This window comes from Anomalospiza imberbis, chromosome Z (assembly GCF_031753505.1).
Source record: "Anomalospiza imberbis isolate Cuckoo-Finch-1a 21T00152 chromosome Z, ASM3175350v1, whole genome shotgun sequence".
Classification (NCBI taxonomy): domain Eukaryota; kingdom Metazoa; phylum Chordata; class Aves; order Passeriformes; family Viduidae; genus Anomalospiza; species Anomalospiza imberbis.
In genome coordinates this window covers 6,753,891-6,773,763 of record NC_089721.1, presented here as the reverse complement: position 1 = coordinate 6,773,763, position 19,873 = coordinate 6,753,891, and the positions used below count along the sequence as shown (strand labels likewise).

General features: G+C 37.8%; 1 protein-coding gene across 1 annotated transcript in view; it reads left to right on the top strand.

Moving 5' to 3' along the window:
- The window catches only part of KIAA1328 (KIAA1328 ortholog), a 170,925-nt gene that overhangs the window by 131,264 nt on the left and 19,788 nt on the right, over nt 1-19,873 (top strand). The window contains 2 exon segments of the mRNA XM_068176102.1: nt 4,265-4,449; nt 10,987-11,095. Coding sequence (XP_068032203.1) covers nt 4,265-4,449; nt 10,987-11,095 — 294 coding nt within the window.

Here is a 19,873-nt window from a genome sequence, read left to right as displayed (position 1 = left end):
TTGGGTTGTCTACTTATCACCAGTTTTGCATCATTAAGTGTTATGCATTCTTGGCCTGATATAATTGCAGCAGATTGCACACATGAACTGTTAATTATTTTATTTTTAAAACAGAAATTACGGAACAGGAAAATAACATTCCAACATGTTTGCTTTTGGAGCTAACCTACCACGGCAATCTGTTAGTTTGATAATGGTTAAACTCACAAGCCCTTGCCTCAGCAGAGTGCAGTAGGGTACCATTAAAGCAGCCATCTGTTGAACATACATAGTGGAGGCATGAATTGCCTCGCGTTTCGGGTTTCTGAGTAGTTACAACATAGTCTTGTTCTCTGAATGCCACTGATGTGCACTGAAAAATGCATGGAAAGATCAGAGTTCAGTGGAAGGTGAGCATCCAAATCTGGGATTGAAGACTGGGAACCCAGTCAGCTGAACGCTGGGTGTGGAGCAGGGAAGAGAGGAAGCCTCGTGGGCAAGGTAAATCACATGCTGATAGTAAGCATGACTCTGGCAAGAGCCTGAGCTGCTTGGGTTGCTTAGCAATTCAACAGATCTGCAAAACTCCATTTGCAGAACAAGACTGCCATTATGTTGGATTGATTCATCAGGATCAGCAGCTAAAACAAGTTATATTCTATCAGAGTTTTCCTGCATTAGTTTAAAAATGAATTTAGTTGGCTCTAAGTGGACATTTATTTTAGTATCTTGAAGAACTGACTTTCCTCTATTAAAGCAGAATAATGTATCTATATGATGCCCTAACTTGAACAGTACATAAAGATTAGTAAATAAGACCCCATTAAAAATACTTATAATGTAAGTAACATGGGTCCCAATAGCCTTTCTAATGTCCATTAATGCTTATTGTGAGGATCAGAGCTCATTTTACTGAGCCATTTAGTCAAACCGTGTGATTATTTAGAAAGTTAATTCATGCATACTAAAATCTAGCTTAAGTAATGCAGAGGGTAGGAGGTAAAACTCTATGGAGACGATAGTCCTTTTTGTTATTTAATGATCAGCCATAATTAACTTGCAAATTTGAAATAATTAGAACAAATTAAAGGTATTTAACTTTGCCTCCCTAAAGAAAAATTCAAATTGCACCAAATGCAGCTTTAAATTATTCAAGTCTCAGAGGTCTGTGCCGGGTTTTTTTACAATGCCTTTTCTATGATGAGAATACCAATCTGCTTTTTGTCAGAAAGCATCCTATCAAGTAATTGTTCTTTGTGTCTAATAAATGACAGCTATTCTTCTTTGTAAAAGTATTTCAGTCTCTGAAGACTACATCAGCATTTCCATGGCATTTTAATTCAATAAAACAAAAGGTTAATGTTTTTCTACTTTTTAAGGAATGCAAATACTAGCAATATTCAATGGGTCCTGAATGACATTTAAAATTTGCCATTCGCGCTCAGCGGGGATATCGCGATATGAGGCTCAGACAGGATGGAAGGGACTGTTCAAGGTGTGTTTTCCTTTGGTGATGGTGTACTTGGGTATTCATAATGAGGCAGCAGTGCTGAGACTTGCTTCTTTTTTGGTCACACTACATCTCCTGCCCTGGTATGTAGGGTAGGTAGGTTAATAAGGTCTTTATTTAGATGGTCTTCTCTGTTGGGCAATTTCAAGGAGTGCTGTGAAAATTCGTTGGATATTGTGGTGACCTGCAGGAAGTCCTACTAACCGTGGTGCCTTTGAGTGACATGATGGGTAGTTGAATTTGAAAATAGACAAGAACCTGTTTTGCTGCTAAATCTCTCCAGACATAAATAGCTGATTCCTTTTGACCATATGTTGAATTTAAATTTCTGTGTTGCAATAGTCACATAATTCGTTTTACTAATTATTCCAGAGGTGAATGAGTAATTATGTTCCTTATGTTTTCTTTGTTTAATTGTGGTAGATAGTTAATTACTGAATTTTTTTATCTGTCTGCATTATCCCTTTCTCTACTTGGTCTGCACCCCTGTCATTTTAAGATTTGAGACTCTATTCTTACTTAAGCAAAACTTTAGCATGAGCTGACTTCTATTATATACTAAACAATGAGGCTGTAGTTGTTTATTAAGGTTATAAATGAAAATACACTTGCTTTTGTTATATATTATACCTTAGCTTATGTAATTTCTTCTTAGTGTCTGTTTCTGTTTGAATTGTGTCTGCCAATGCAGTATTTAAAACAGAACTCAGTATTATAGAGGTAACTGCACCATAGAGGATACTGCATTTAGAAGGAGAACCAGTCAAGTAATCACCTCCTTATCTGCAAGGCAAAGGTCACTGTCTTCACATGAGGACTATAGGTTGCAAAAAAATGTGCTTTAAACAACCCAAAAAGCATCCAAATAATGACAGCCTCACTGTTTTTTTAAATGTTCTTAATCATCCCAAGTACAGGCAAATGGAATATCAGGTCCTGTTTTACCAGAGAAATCTGGTTAAGTATTACAACTTTAAGCCTCTTTAAGCAGTTGCTAGGATCCAAAACCACCTCTTGGAGCTCTTGTAGTTGCAGGAATTAGTAGGTTAATAGTTTCATATAATTCAAATAAGATACTAATTTAGTTCACCATAAATTTTAAAAATACTTTGCAGTATTATTAGTGGTCACACAGTTAGAAGCCCTAAAGTAAATGGAGGTTATTTGGAGAAGTTATATCCAACACTTCAGTCAGTTATTGTAGGTCACAAGCCATTATATACTGTTCTGCATTAATAATACAGGAGTAATACTAATTGTCAAACAGGCTCAGTGGGCCCTATTAAACAATGTCTTATACAGAACATTGATGGGAAACTTCTAATTTAGCTATCATTTCCTGCTTTTTTCTCAGATCTACAGTAACTTCAGTCAGTGCAAGCTTTTAGGTAAAAGATTCTTGTGATTTAGCCTCCCATGAAGCTGTATCCTAACTAATAAAAGCTCAGTGACAGTCTTTGGGTTGCCAATGTACAATTGGTGCTTAAACAGGAAAAAGATTTATCATAGAAATATAGAATGGTTTAGGTTGGAAAAGACCTCTAGGTTCACAGAATCCAGCTGTTAAGATTTGTTTAATCTTCTAATAACTTAAGAAAGCTGTTTTTTGCTTCCACGGTTGCAAGTAGATCAATATAATCTTGGAATGAATTGTATTATTTCATGTGGATAATACAAAGATACTTTTTTATATTTTTAATCTCTTTTATAAAGGAGCCTTTAATGACAGGGACTAATGACTTACATATGTTGGCAATTGTCATTTAAAGCAGTAGTTATTTCCCAGAGAGCAGAATTTGATAGCAGTAGCTTTTCGTTACTGAGAGAAATGTGGGTCTTCCTCCTGTCTGCCCAGAACATTTTGAGATACCTGTATCTGCAAAGCTTGAGGTCATGATTGCTCTCCCCATCACCAGATTTGCTTCCTGCCTCTATCCATGCAGTGTTTATGATTGTGTGTTGAAGTTCATCTTGAACCATAATGGTTCTGATCAACTTTCTCTTTCCTTACTTTACTCAAAGTACTGCACTTCTGCACCAGATTCTCTCCCACCAGTTTGCTCATACATTCTCTATCATGTTTAAAAGTACCTCTGTTCATCAATTTCACCTCTTTGTTTCCTCTCTTCTCATCCATTTTCTTCTTGAATCAGCTTCTCACCATCCCTGGAGGCTTTTAAAAAACATGTAGATGTGGCACTTGGGGATTTGGTTTAGCAGTGGCCTTGGTGGTTGTATTCAGATGATCTCAAAGGGCCTTTCCAATAAAAATGATTATGTGATTCTGTGATCTGCTTCCCTTTTGCAAACTAAAATTTCAGATTTCTCTTTACATAATCTTCTTTGTTTCCCCTTTATTCTAGCGACGTGAATATTTTTTAAATTATTCTTTCTACCAGTTTTAGCCTGTTGTGCTGGACAAAGTCTGTCTTCATCTTCATCTGCATTTGCATGTCTTCATCCCACTGGTTCTGTTCTAACCACTTGAGAAATCCAGGACCTAATGCTTTAGGGAATGTGTCCAATGCTGCAAAACTCCAAATGCAGTTGTCAGGGTGCTGCTGGCTGCTGATAACCAAAGACTCCTGATAAAGTGTGTTGGTAACTCTTCAAGCCTTAGGCATTCTGCTTTCAAAAATTAAAAATGGATTCAACAAGAGCTCAACCAGCAGCATGATGTTTATGTTTCTGGAGAGTAAAAGTTGGTAGAGAGCTTGGTGCAGTGTTAAAGGGCCAAATGCGTCATGTAACAGCATGATCTTTCTTTCCTCCCAGTGTCCCAGTGTTGAAATATGAAGATTATTTACTGAGGACATCTCCAGTGAGCAAAAACTCCAGAAAACCAGAGAGCAGTCATAGGAACAGTTCAGGGAAGAAAATGGTTGGCTTTGGTGCAAACATGGATGATGGACAAAGCCCTCAAATGCAGACCAAGAGGGAAGGCACCAAGTCCAGGAAAGGTAAGGTGAAGCATACTGTATTACAGGGCCATGAGTGTGCTGGTGTGTTCAAAAGGATATCAGTAAAATGCACAATTAAAGGAAGAAGTTTTGCAGGTTTTTGAAACAACCTAAGAGAAGGTGGTAGCTCCTTATTAAAAAAAAAATTTAAATAACAAGTGGAGATCCTGTCTACCCTTCCTGATGAAAGAGAAAAAAGTAGCCCATTAATCTCAGAAAACTCCTTCAATTATTTCTTTTTTAACTTTCCCAAAAGGTAGTGAGAATAAGTGCAGTAGGGTTTGCTCTTCAAATGTAATCTTTGCATTCTTTTCCTCCTTGAGTGATGACTTCACCATCATAATCTGCTATTTTACCACACAGGGATGTCTGTACTGCTAGAACCTATCCTGCCCTTAACTTAGTGCCTCCACTTAAGGAGCAGAGATGCAGTCTTTTCTGTCTTATAAAGAGAAAAGGTTGGGAACAAAAGCAGCTTGGATGTTTCACTGCTTAGCCTTGAACATAATCCTTGGTTCAGTTATGAACTAGCTTTTTTTTTATTTTTTTATTTTAACTTGTCAGCCAGTTTGCCGTATATGTCAGCATAAAAATAAAGAAAATGGCAAAATGAGAAGAAATGTGGTGCAGTTCTCAAAGGAACAAATAACTTGTGTTATTGGTTAAGACCATACCAACATTAAAAAGCAGTCCCTGTGAAGAAACTTTCAAAAGGGTATCATCAGCCTGGACCCAAACAGTGGCTGAGGTTAATCTCTTCCAAGGCACAGCTACGAAAGTTGGAAGCCTGTAAAGGGCTTGTGTCCAAAAAAATCAATTTCTAATTTGAAACAAAATCATTTTTGACTAACAGGGGTTCAGGACCCATTACTTTTGCTGTATAATCTGCTGACATTTCACACTTTCTGTTGTGCACAATGAATCCTAATAGTCATTTTATAACATTGCTACACCAATCAATTTAAGCAAGAGAAAGCCGTTACAATTCTGCAAAGTTTCAGGGGCAATTTTCACTGATGGTTTTCTTTTATGGTTTTTTTCAGCTATCATTTTTTTTCTTCTCTTTTCCTCTTCCTTCTGCCCCCCTCCTTCTCTATGCTGCAGTGATGAAACAAGAATTTTTCACAGCTGGATGGTGGGTTTTGTTCCTTAGATTGGGGTACTCCCCAAAAGTAATTTATTTTCCATAGATTCAGGGGAAAATATCCAATCTGGCCTCTTCATTCATTCATTCATTCATTTCATCTTGTAGGACTGAGGAGAAGTTACAAGCTGCATCAGGCTATTGCACATAGCAACTGAGCTGCACCTATGCTGATTTAGTGATTGTAGTGGTCAGCATGATCTCTGAAGATGGTGGGCATCTTTTGCAAGCACTTTCTGGGATTGCTGGCTTTTATGGTGTAGAGCTGCATTGCAAAATTTGACTTACAAACATTGGCACTTGCTGTGATAGCTGATAAAGTTCAGAGGAATGCTTTCAAGCTGTGGAACAACCTCAGGTCTATTACTGATTTGAATGGTTGTTTATCACAAGGCAAATTACCTAGCACTAATCACTGAAGTTGAAGTCTTCTGTATTTAGTACCTTTTTAATTGGCTTCCTTCTGTTATATATTTGGACTCCTTTAGCAAGCACACACACATACTTATAAAGTGTCTTAGGGGATCACCAGGGTACAATGTCAAGATTTTTAATTCTGGATAGCCTGGACTTAGTTGGCTCTGTCCTTGCTTTTGCTGGATATTCCCATCTGCTGCTGACCTGAGATTTCTGGTTCAATGCAGTATGAGAAAGGGGAATGAAATCCACAAGGTGATATCTTGAAGCATGAAGCTCAATGTCATTTAGCCACATATCTGAAGGTGGCTTTTTGGTCGGAACACAGCAGTGCTGTGTACAGAAACATGTTCAGGTGAAAACTTCTCAAGCATCAAATGCTGACCTATTGCTACAGAGGTTTCTTTTTCCTCATGCTGGGATCAGTCTGGTCTGTTTACATGTTCTCCAGGCTGGTGACTCGATCCAAGCACTCCTTAGTGCAGTGCGAGTGCTGATCTGAGCCCTTGGGCTTGCTGTACCACCAGGAATGGTGGCTGTATCAGTAGTAGTGTCTCTCCAGAGCAGCACAGGCACTTGTATCAGGTTTAAAATTATTGATCAGGAAGCTGTTCTCATCCTGGAATAGTGGAAGGTTTTCCTGCCTACAGGACTGCTCACTTGCTGTGACAACAGTGGGTTTGAAAATGGTGATTTCCTATCAAGTACACTTTTTCTTTCTCTCTGACAATGGTTAGTAACGGGGAGAAGAGCATTGTTAACATGGTCCCTTCACCTTGTGGAGTGGAAAGGGTCACTTCTGCTCTCTTTTGAGGGTGGAAGCTTACTGGATCAACTTAGGAAATCAATTTTTATTCCCTCATTGTTGATTTTGACTTCTGTTTCTGCTTGCTCCTTACTTTTTATGTCCGTGCTTCAGCAGGTGTTTGTGTCTTTTAGTCAAACTTTTTTAGTATTACCAGCAAAACTTTAAGCAGTTGAAGCAATCCTGAAGTCTTAGATCCTTTCAGCAGTAAATTGTTTTTATTGGTGTCACCACCAGCTATGTCAACGTGTACTAAAATCTAACAACTTGTCTAGTTAAAAAGCACTGGAGTACAGAAATGTGTGTTTCTCTTCCTTTTTGCTCTTGAAAATTTTGCTGTAGGGCTGGGAAACTTAGATCCATTGCACTGTGCAATATTGGGCAATTCTCTACATTTCTGTTTAAAGTATTAATCTTTACTGAATGCTTCCTGAAGTACCTCTGCATTGAAACAAAAGAAAGAACAATTTTCCCCTTTGTTTCTTCTTGTTGGACATAATGTCTGCATGATATTGTATAGTGTGCACACTTTCCTTTTTATATGCAAAAGAAAAAGTCAGAGAAGGAAAATGATTTTAGCTTGTTTTAGCCCTGTACTTTTCCAGAGGCTGATTTCTCGAGATAGTGTTTGTTTTTCAGTAGTTTTTCTGATGTAGCTTCTTAGGGATTCAGGTTCTGGAACTTCTTCCCTTGAGGGAAGACTCTTCCCTACAATTGAATAGAGCAATTAGTTAATATTAGTGAAGTGCTTTGAAGATGTGAAGTACTATATAAATGTTAAGTCTTATGAATATTACTATTATTCAAGTCATAAAGATTTCTTTTATGATTATCAACCTAGATTTCCCATTGCTTACTTTCATTCCATTGCTGCTTGAACCAGCCTCATCTATATTTCTGCGTTCTTAATGTTTACACTTCTAAAATACAGACTGCTGTATTTCCCCACTTTCATAATGTTTTAGTTGTCTGTTTTTCAAGCAGAAATATATGGCTATTTGACTTTTCTCAAATGATTCTTTAATCTACTTTAAATCATTCTTGTACCAAGTTAGCCAAATTGAAAATAATATTCTTAACATTACCATTTAGGAGACATTTATAATTGCTTTGGGCGTAGCTTGCCTTGCAAGCTTATATCTAGGGGTTTTTTTTGTGATTCTTTGCTGCTCCAGGTTCTTTCCATTGGTGTCAGGATTTGAATTACCACATTATGGAAGAGCTTTTTCTTTTTTCCAGGGGTAAATGTGTCTATTCTTTTTCCATGTTTCTTGCTTCTCTAGATCATCTGCAATGTCTCCAGTCTCATACTGTCTTCTAACACCTGCAATCTAATTAATTTGCTGTCATTTGTATCACCCCAGTTCTCTATGACTTTTCATAAATAATTACCAGTCACTTCATAAATTCATTAACTAATTCCCTTTAGCCCTGAAATATATATCCTTCAGACTAAAGACTTTGTATCTTTTTTTTTCCCCTGGTAGTTTCTTTTCATCAGCTTTATATAGACAGGTATTATACATCAACAGGGTCTTCATTATCCTCTACTTGCCAATTTTCCCTTCTTTATTTTTTTTCTCATAATATATTTTAAAATTAGTAGTAGCTTGGCCATTTTTGGGAATGTTATTGATTTAATCTTCTTTACATATTTGCTTGTTCCTGAGTGTTTCTTTTTCCTCAAAAGACTTGCATGCCTTTTCCAAGATGTATTTTTAAACTTTTTTTTAATACACATTTATTTGTGATTTCTTTATGCCTCTGCTTTATGTCTGTGCAGCCTAACAGCCTCAGTAAATTCCTGCTGAGTTCCTTTTCTTGTTTTCTGTTTCTAGCTCTGGTAATATTTTCAAACTTGGGTATTTGAACAGTCCCCTTGAGGCTGTGTTGGCCACTTCTGAGTCCATATATTGTCTTTTTTTGCAGAGATACGTCTCATTTTCTGTGGATGTAGTATGTTGACGGTGTGCCAGCCTTTTCTCATATTAGCAATTGAATATTTTCTCCTGTGTTAACAAGGTTTTTATTACTTTGGCGTTAGTTCCTTAGAATCCAGCTGCCTCATTCCACTCTCACAGAAAATTATTTCTAAATTTCTCTTATTTGATCGTAAAGTCAAAACTCTTAAGCAAGACGCTTCCAGTCTTTATATGCGTACCCACTCTCCTCATCATGAATTGGCACAATATCAAGTTACCAGGGACACACAATCAGCATATATCCCCATGATATTTCCAGACTTCCTTCACTGATAATTAACTCTTTGTTAGGCAAGATTTTTTCACTGCATGGTGCTGAAACACAGTTTATTATAGCAGGGTGATAACTTTTTTTTGTTAGTCTCCATAAAATGCATCTTAAAACATGTGGGTTTATTGAATTGTATATATTTTTATAAATCTTAGATCAATGCATTGTTTTAAATAATTCCTTGGAGATTTTATATTTTACACTGAAGCTGGAATTACAACTTTGTGTTGCTTCATGTTTCAACATGGCTGATAGATAATGCTTCTGTTCACAGAGCTGAGAAATATTTGGTCATCACAGGGTTACATAAGGAGCTAAACATTGGTTTGACTTCAGTTTTTGCTGATATGTTTCGTTTTTCCTGTATTGACTCTAGTTAAGTGATGTTGGTTGCACACAGCTAATTAGGTTAGATTAAAAAAGTCCAAATCCACAGGTTTTTGTGTGGTAGGTCAGATGGCTCCTAATTTTCCTATTTCCCTTTACCTCTTATTAACCTGTATGCTATTTGTCTTACTAAATCTGATCAATGAAACTCAGTTCTCAGGTGAGCAAACGAAAAGTTGGCTGAACCACCAGCCTTCAAGTGTTGTCTTCAGTCCAGCTGGCATCCAATTCACCGTGGTTAGCTGCTTAACATCAAAAGCCTGGGCAGCAGGACAGGTTGCACCTTCAGCAATTTTGCAGGCTTGGGGAAGCAGTAAGTATGCTGGAGAACAGGGCCCAGTATTCAAGGGACCTTAATATGTTGGGAAATTGTTTGACAGAACCTTTTTTAGGTTCAGCAAAGGGAAATGCCAGTGTCCTTCAGCTGGGTTGAGCTGACACTGAAAAAACCCTGAATGCAGTCTTGCCAGAAAAGAATGGGTTGTCCCGCTGGACAGCAGTGAGTCAGTGATGTGCCTGTGTGATGGACCTCTTACTGGGCCATAATCATACAACTGTGGTCATCAGAGTGCTGAAATGACCCTTAACCCCAGTTAGCTCAGTGAGACTGTGTCCATAAATGCTGTGTCCAGTCTGGGACTCCACAGTGCACAGACAAACAACACTGAAAAACTGTAGGAAGTCTGGCAGAGGCAGCCAGGACAGCCATGGGCCTGAAGCAAGAGGCTGAGAAGGCTGAGTGCGTTCAGCTGTAAGAAGACATGACTCAGCATGGATCTTGCTTCTTGCTTTAGCTACCTTAGGAGAGGGTGTAGAGAAGAGGGAATGAGCCTTCTTGGAAGTCATCATCAGCCATGCAAGAGACAAGAGGGAAAAGTCACAACTCAGAAAATTCTGATCAGCTATACGGGAAACATTTTTGACTATGAGGCTGATCAAACAGTGGAACCAGAGGAGCTTCCCAGAGAGGTTGCATCAGTGAGACATTCAGCACATAATGTGATAAGTGTCTGAAACCTCTTGATGCTGTTTGAATGGACGATTGAACTACATTACCTCTAAACTTCACCTTTAAACCTAGATTATTTTGTAATTCAAGAGTTATTTGGAGGTGGGAAGAAGCAATGGATTCTCAGTTCTATTTTATTTAAATGAAAATACTATTGTAGTGATATTTACACTTGGAGAACTAACATCTTAAAGCATGTCATGAGAACTGCATCTGTGAAACAAGCTGAATCCTGTGGGCCACTTAAGGAATAATAACCATGCAAGTCTGTCAAGCTCTGGGCAGTAATAGGGGGCTGGAGAGTGTATCTTATGCTACAGATTTGATTCTGCATGGTCCTGAAAAGGATGCTGTGCACAGGACTATCAACTGATGAGCTCTCTGTCATTTCTCTGTCTATATTTCTCACTCAAAAACTGTTTCAGTTTTTCATCCCAATGTCCCAGTAAGGTAGATTTGAGAAACATCTATTCCAAAATCTCTAGCTTCTGATGCCTGGCTTGTCTTCACTTCATTCCACAGGGACAACTTCAGGACTTAGGAAGGATACAGCCATATCTTCTGGGTTGATGGGCAGCAGCAAAGTGCCTGCAACCACAGCCGCATCACCGATTCAGCATGACCCTTCATGGTAAGCTGCTAGGTAATCTCTGGTTTAAGATTCTGCAAACACAACCATCAAATTCTCCCAGATGCAGGGAAGTGACTGAATTTCTATGATGTTTCATATTAGCACAAGCTGAATAATATAAACTAAAACCTGCCATATCCTTTTGACATTTATAGTAAGCCTTAAGTTGCGTGTTAGAATAAAAAAAGCAAGAATATGCCAAGTTCTAACATTTTAATTTTACTTAGATTTTGAACAGAAAGTATTTTATGTTCCAAGTCCTGACACATTAAATACCTTTGTAAATAATTTTAATGGACAGTGTTAACCCTGTTAGGTTTTACATTCGCTTGAAGATTTTAATCCCTCGCCATTTGCCTGCCTCCTCCCCCACTCCCATTTTTATCAAATGGCATTTCTTTTAAAATGTTTTGTATGAGAGTTATTTTATGTTTAATGACAAGCAACAAAATCACATTAAGTCAGCAATTCCTGATTATACTATATGTCTGCACTAAATGCACTGGAAAAGCAGCATTATCACTTCTGTTCAAATGAAAAAACTGAAAGCAGCATTGTTGTTACGCTTTACAGGTCGGAAAACAACTCCCCTTCTTTAGGCAGGATTACATTTCTAGTGGTAACAGCCTAGAAGAACGGCATACAATCCCTGCTTTTCTTTATCATACCCCACATTTTCTCATAATAAAATCTTCAGTTTAGCAACAACAAAACAGATTGAAATATGAACTTACATTATTTTATACCACTAGTTAGATAACAGTACAGTGGCATAACAGGAGTGTGCAACTGTTCATGAGAAGAGTTAAATGTTTCTTGCAGGATGAGAGGGCTAGAATCAGATTTAATCTTCTCTTGGCCCAGTGGACTTGGAAAATGTATGCTTAATATCATCCATGTATTCTTGGCAGCAGCTGGCAGTTTTTTCCTATCTTCTGAGAGAACTTGTGATATATAATAGGTGAAAAATCACTATCAATATTGACAAATTTGTACTTTCTTGTTATGGAAACACTTTTTTTTTCCCTTCTGATGGAAGGGATGATAATTCTTGGAGGATTTAAGAACTGAGTTAGATTGGGTTTTTTCCCACAAGTAGCTGTTTGTTTAACAGAAGCCACAAGGTTGCCTAACCATTTCTCTTAGAAGCAATGGTTACCTTTGCAAGGCAGGCATAGCAGATATAGTGTGTGTAAAGATACTGCTTGATACTTTCTAATAGTGCTAGGTTGAGATTCCATTCAAGCACTGAGGAGTAGATATAATTATGCACATCATATGAAGGCTTCTCAGAAAAAGAAATTTTATTCAAGAGGATTGATAGTCTATTCTTTTCCACAGTGGGGAGTAAAATATTTGTTGAAATATGCTTTTAGAAATCATACCAGGTAAAGTGATCAGTAAAAAGAGTCTGATTAGCTGTCATCTTTAAAGTATTATTTTACCAGTTGATGAAAATCCTGTATTTCTGGGCACCTTCTCCCATGCTTCCTCCCTTTCTTTCTCACCATTGGTGCTGTAGGTATTATTAACTACATTAAACAGCCATGTTGTGCTTTCCCTTACTCCTGGCCTTCTGTAATTAAGAATGGCAAATGGACAAGTATTTCTGGGGAAACCTGAAGCTGATTCTATCCTTCATCAAAAATCCTGCTTGGGCAGCAGGTCAGTCTCAATTTATCACTGAATGGTTATAAGCTTAGACTGCAGGTTTAACTAACTAAATTAATCAATATTGAGAATTATTGCTGCTTTTGTGCCACTAAAGTTAGGGTTTGTCAGCATGTTCATTATGATCTGTGATTTGGGGGGGTTAACAGCTTAACCACAACAACTGGCACAGATCTGAAACTTGCAACACAAAGCCCTAGCCTAAGAGCAAATTTATTTATTCAGCAGTACATGTAAACCTAATTACTTTTGACTATTTAAATTTATAGGACTAGATTCAACTCGTGTTTGTGCCAGCTTTAACTAGCACAAGCCCTGGCACTCGGCAGCAGCAGCAATGCAAAGCCTGCCAGAGAGAAGGTGTTGGAAAGCGACAGAAGCTCCCTGGCAGCGAGAGGCATCAGGGTGCTAGCACAGCTTCTGGGGAGGGCTGGCTGGGTAAGCAGGCATGGCAGGTAGAAGATGTGTTGGCATGATAGCCTGCCTTGGCAGGGCTCAACTGAAGGCTTCAGTGTGTTACAGCTACCTCCTGCTTGAGAAAGAATTGCTGCAGTCCTGCTTCCTTCTCTGTCTCGGAATGAGTCATGTCATGAACAAGAAATAAGTGTCCCTGGAAGGTAGATGTAAACCTTGGGAGCCTTAGTGCTGGACCTGTAGAAGGACTAGTCTCGCAAAATGAGTGTGCACAAGGTGATTTCAGTGATAGCTCTGAAAGAAAAAGAAAACCTCAGCATTTCCTTATCTGGCATCTGGTACTGGGCTAATAGTGAATTTGTTTACCTGTCAGGCTTCTGTGCATGCCTATCGCTGCCTTCCATAGCGTGGCCAAACACTGCAAGTTTGGTTATCCAGTGTTCTTAAGCCAAGTGTCTACACCTGCATGAGGCCCTTGAAATTATGTTCGCAGCAGGTCTGGAAAGCTCTTCTACTCCATGTGCTTATTTATCTAGACCAAAGCCAATATATTTGTGAAAAAAAATTCCCAGGCAAGACTGGGGCTAGGCAAATTTGGAAGAATAGGTTTGTTCCTAAAGCATGATTAATCTGATTGTGTTAAATATTACCTTTTGGGTGACCAGTTACATTTTTTCATAACTGGTGTTTGCATAGAAGAGAGTGTCTGTGTTTCTGCTGAACTGGAGGGGAGCTGCACAGGGGAGGTACTGGCATATTGATGCTTTCATTTGGTAATGAAATTTTTACATAAACTAGATCTTACCTTAGTTATTCTCAAGTACTGACTTCAGCAAAATAAATGTATTGCATAGAGAAGGGAAACTGCACTAAATTAAAGTATTCAGTTATTTCGGGGGGAATAAAAAAAAGGAAGTTATAAATTGTACATTCTGAAACACCATTTAATTTGATTACAGCCCTGTTGCAATTGTCAAGTTCTCCCCATGTAGTGTTGAGTTTGGCACAGTAAGTCCTATAACACTGCAGAAATTAAGCACTTAAAAAGACACAGGCAAAGTTTGTTTTGCTCACCATGGAAACAGATTATTCTCCTGTAGTGTTTTTCACTTTGGACAAAGCGAATTCAAGAACAGTTAGGTAAATTAAGGGACTGTGTGATAGTCAGAGATTTCATCATTAAGTCTGTGGTTTTTGGTTGCAGTTTCAGATCAAAGCTTTCATACTTGCTGAATGCATTGACTTGGAGGGAAGTTTCTTGTAGCCAATAAAAGAAGAGATTTAGAAGTTCTTGCAATATGAATGCTGTATTGGAGCTGTATTATTATCTGTTAGACTACAGTGGCCTGCTGGAGTTCTTATAAACAGATTGTGTTGTGTAAATCTGTGTTTAGGGACATTTTAAAAGCAAAACTATTTACCCAATTGCCCAGCACATCTCAGGTGAATGTGTACTCAGGGACTTTTAAGCAAATTAATATCTGATGTAAAATATAATGTGCAGAATTGTATACTTAATAATGCACACTGGAATTGTCTAAAGTAGATCTGTTGTGCTGAGTGTTAGGAAATACGACAGTGATGAGATTCAAGCTTTTGTCTTACTTATGTGGTAGTTGATTTTCACATCTTTGCATTTTGGATGCTTAAATATGGATATCAAGACGATTTTTGAAGTTCCTTAGACTGTAGAATCTAAGCAAGCACTGCCAAAGAAGTAGAATTGTTTCTTCACCCTTAGGATCAGACACTATTCAAGATTCAAAAGGAGCAGAAAACTTCCATTCCAGATTTAACTTAGGAACATTTAAAGAGATTAAAAGGGTGTTTGGAGTAGGGGGGGGAGTTAGTTTCTGAAAGTGGTAGGAGACACAAATTTTGCCTACTCCCTGAGAAAGCCAGCAGCGCAAAAAGTCCAATGTAGTTCCATATGCAAGTGATAAAACCAGACATTGGCAAATTAATCTCTCTTATTCACAGTGTAGGTTGTTAATTGTTCTCTCTGCTGGCTGTCGATATAATGTGAAATTTTCATTCCCCATTCAAGATGGAAAAAGTTGTGGCTGAAAATGTTAACATTTGCATTTTTATTTGTTGATTTATTTAAAGGACAGCCTCTCTTACAGCAATCCATCACTCAGTGACACCCCAAATATGAATAATGTATTGTAGACTTGCGGTTACAATGTGTAATAAGTGCCAGAGACAGTAGAAGAATGTTAACTATGTTGCAAATGTAATATTTATCGACTCATACTTTATTGCTTTCGAGGTTCAATAATACTGACCATAGGACATTAATATCACTTATCTTGATTTTGGTTGGGCACCTCTGTATGTAGAAATGACCCATCTATCCCATACTTACAAAATAAATGTGAGTTTTACAGCTCTTTGTAAGAAGTGCATTGTAGGTTTCTTGGCTTACTGCTCACAGTTCTCCTTTTCTACCTTCTCATTTACCTGTACCTGACACTGATCCTCCTCCAGTTGCCTGACCTAGGTGGTGAACACCTCAGCAGTGTGCTAGAGGCTTCGTTTACTGGCTGCATTGTGATCTTTGCCTCAGATAGGATTTCAGCTACGTCTCTTTTCCTATTAAACACCAGTATGGAAAGAGTTTTCTATTGCTTCTCTTAGAAAAGACAACAGCTGAGAGGCTAAAACAGAAATGCCTTCTCTTTTGGAAAGATACACATAGCAAATCTAAATCATCTCTTTGAAGATTACAGATATCAGAAAGAGAAGTGTTTAATAAGTTCAACATTTTCTATAAACATGGAACTTATTTTTTCAGAGAAATTTTTACTCAAGGAGTAGAAATATGTTAAAGCAATACAGTAAGATTGAGATTTAAAATTCAGTGGGTTTGAGGACCAAAATTTTTTGATAACCTGCTTAAGGAAAGAATTTGCAATAAGGTTTTGCTACAGTTGCAAATCCTTCAGTAGTGATTATTCCTGTCTTTAGTAGTTGCTCCAGAGTTCTGCTGTGGAAACTGATACCGACTGGGCAAATGCTCCTCCTTATCTGCTCTGTTCGGTTGCAACCACTAAAGGCTTTGAAGTCTCAGGGGGGAAATGCAGATGTGAACCCAGGGCTGGGATCTAAACCAAATTTAACAATGGGAGATTTCAAGCTTGTGTTGAAATCAGATTTCACCTGTGAAGCCTGGCTCTTGGGAAACTTGGAATTGGGTTCAGCCATGAAAATGATAAGCCTTGATTGTATTTTGTGTTGTAGACAAGTAAATTTTGAAGTGACATTCTGTATTTACATCTGAGGTTATCAAATTTAACACATCATTGGTTTCTTTCTTTACTGTGTGTAACAGGAACACCTATTTGTGTCAAAGCAGCCCACCTAATAGGTACTTTGCAATAACAGTTTCGGTGTGTCCATTGCAGACAATGAAAATCATATTGGGAAATTCTGATTTGCAGTGCAAAAGGATTAATGTTAATTACCAACTGTTGGCTGTAATTGTCACCCTCATTAAAATGCAGAATTATGTATTTCTTAGTTATAAATAACCCTTCTAATTGTACTTGATGTATGCCAGTTTAATCAAAAAGTACACTTGCAAACAAGCAGATATTTGCATTAATCTAGCACTGGATCTTTGAGTCTTTTTTGATCATCTTTTATTCCAAACTCAGCTAGTTGGGGGAGGTCTATTACAGCTACATATCTTTTACACGTATTTTTTTTTCAGCTCCATGGATCTGACAGGATTTTGTATTAAAATGAGGGGAAATGTCTTCTGGGAATGCTCAGTGCAACGGAAAACGTGTCAGTTTTGAAGTAGTTGACAGGGTTTCCATCATTCAGTGGTATGACAATAACTTGACTGTAGTTTGAAAGTAATAATAAGCAAAGGAAAATAGAGTACAAATCATGTTTTGAAACTGAGTTAACTCCTTGCATCATTTTCATTGTTATTTTAATTACTATTTTTTACAACTTTTCCCCATGTGCATTTGCAGGTTCTCAAGTACCACATCAAATCTTAAGAGAATGTTGGTTCATTGGATGTAATTCCTGTTTGCATTAGTAATCACAGCAATGAAAACAGCCTCAAAATATTTTGAGGTTCTTCTCTACTTTCCTCTACTCCTTTGTCAAAAAAAAAAAAAAAAAAGTTACCGTCTCTTTTTCCTGCCCTGATACCTTGAGTGTTCTGCCTTCTAAAAACTTTTTAGAACTACTGTGATGGCAATTTCTCGAAAGCTTGGCAAGGTAAGATCATTCTTGAGTCCTGTCTTCATGGTTCTCTTAGCAGCTGTAGCACTGTAGTAATTTCTCTTCTCATCTGAGACATTTCCTCTTGTTTTTTGGAGATTTGTTTTATTTTTGAGATCTTACTTTAAGAAGCCTTTGTCCCAGAAGATGTCTCTGCCATCCTTCTACCATATTGCTTATGCTTATTAAATCCCCTTTTTCTTCTTTCCTTCACTTTCCTGGGTCTTTCAGGCTGTAAACTCCTTAGGGCAGGATCTTGCCACAGCACATCTTCATGCTTGGCTGGCCCATGCAGTAATGATGTTTACCTGCGATGAACATATAGTTAGGATGGAATTTGTCTTGCTTATCTTGAGACAACTGAGCTAGTTACCCGTACTATTTTATTTTAGAACCAGCTAAATATCCTTTTGGTCATACATATTATCCCTGTGAGCTGTAAAATAAGCCTGGAGTAACACACACTGACACCTTATCTCTCTTGTAGCTGAATATGTGGAACTAAAAGTAAGTTGTTTGTCATTCATATTTTCATTATGGATTGGAGGCAAATGCAGGGTTAACCTATGTGCTGCATGGTCGGTGCCCTGATAATTAATATACTTTTACTGCTTGTGCTATGAATTGAAGGGCTTAGGCATCAAAGATGTAAAACCCTCCACTCTGGGAGAGGGTGTGTATATGCCTGATTGTGAGCATGCAGCATCTATTTCAGCAGTACATGAGCTTGTGGTGTAGAAACATTTTCAATAAAAATCATGCTGATGGAATTTGGCTGCTTTGGAGAGTCCTGTTTTGAATTGTTTTACCTGGTGACGCCCTGTAACTCAAACTTGGGGACTGTGGTACTGCAGTGAGTTTTGGTCTTAGCAGGGCCTGGCACCAGTCTTGTCCTATCCCTGCCCATCAGATGTGCTGTGCACCAGGGGATGGTCTCAGCATGCAGACACAGCTCTATCTTCTCAGGTATTTCATAGTTATTTCCACCTGATGAGTTTCCTGCTTCAAAAATACATTCCTGCCTCTCTGTCACCTAAGGACAGTAACCAGTTTTTGCTTTATAGTGTCTGATTTGCCCCATTTCCATACTTCTTTAAGCCTCTGTGATATTCTAGTTTTCTGCCTCTATAAAGACATTTAGCTTTTCTTTGAGCTATCATGAATAGTGTAGTATTATCAGCAAATGTCTCTTCCTTATTTGTCCTTTCTCTAGGCCACTTGTGTATGCATTAAAGAGTTCAGGCCCTCACAAATTTCTGTGAACTCCACTGGTGACCTCTCTGGCCACTTTATAGCAGACTAGTTTTAAGGTTTTCTCTTAATTTCCTGAATTTTAGCCAGTTATCTATCCATTAATGGATTTTTCTCTTAGTTTATGTCAGCTTTTAAGTCTTTGGTAATAGATTTGCTGGAGGACTTTTGGAACTCCAGATAGACTATATAAACTATATTTTCCTTGTTCAGATGCATAATAATCTTATGAATCTTGTAGAGGTCCCCAGTGAATGACGACTTTATATTTAATCTCTGCCAATATGTCAAATTTATTAATTCATTATTATAATTTCTATCAATCTGCTTGTTCTAAACATTAGACCTCTTCATTTGTAGATTTCTGCATCTTTACAGATCACTTAAAAAAAAAAATCATGCATTTGTTCAGAACTGAAGCAGTTTTAGGCAGTTAGTTACAAGCTACAGTTAATAGTTCAGCTGTTTCGTACCTGAGCTCCTTCAGAAGTTTGAGCGAGTATCAGCTGATCCCAGCAATTCATTTTTGTTCATTCATGTAGAGTTCTTCTGTGATTTATTTGCAAGACATTTCACCTTCAAACAGGTCTTCCACCATGTCCTCTGTAGCTTCAGAAACTTCATAAGTCCTCACATTGAGTTTTTCTGCTGTAGCTTTATCATCCTCTTCCTTTTGTAACTTCATTTTCTTCTAGCTTTAACTTAAACTTTCTATATTTTATATACTTAAAACTGGGACTTGTTATTGGACCTAATGCTTTCAACAGAATAACCCTTATTCTTTGGCTGGAATTCTTTGTGGGGTTCGATATTGTGGGTGGTTTTTTTTGGTTGTGTTTTTTTTTTTTTTTTTTCCTTTTCCTTCCCTTGAGCTAGCAGTTTATTCCATTTTCTTCATTTATACTGCACTGGCTGACAGTTTACCGTTTCATGTAAACTGGTAAGGTTTCATCCCTCTGAGGTCTTTATCCATAGGTGGACTCTCCATTTTTGGAGCCCTAGGATGACTATTATTTTTAACAAACTTTTTCATTTTTATATTGTTTCCATTTCTGAAGTGGACTGCTGTAGCAGAGTTTTGCTCAACAGTGGTTACTGTGTGTTGGTTGTCACATCTGGGATTGCTTGCAGATGTCAGAGAGATTTTTATGGAATAAACAGCACAATTAGGACTCTTCAGCTTGGAAAAGAGGTGGCTAA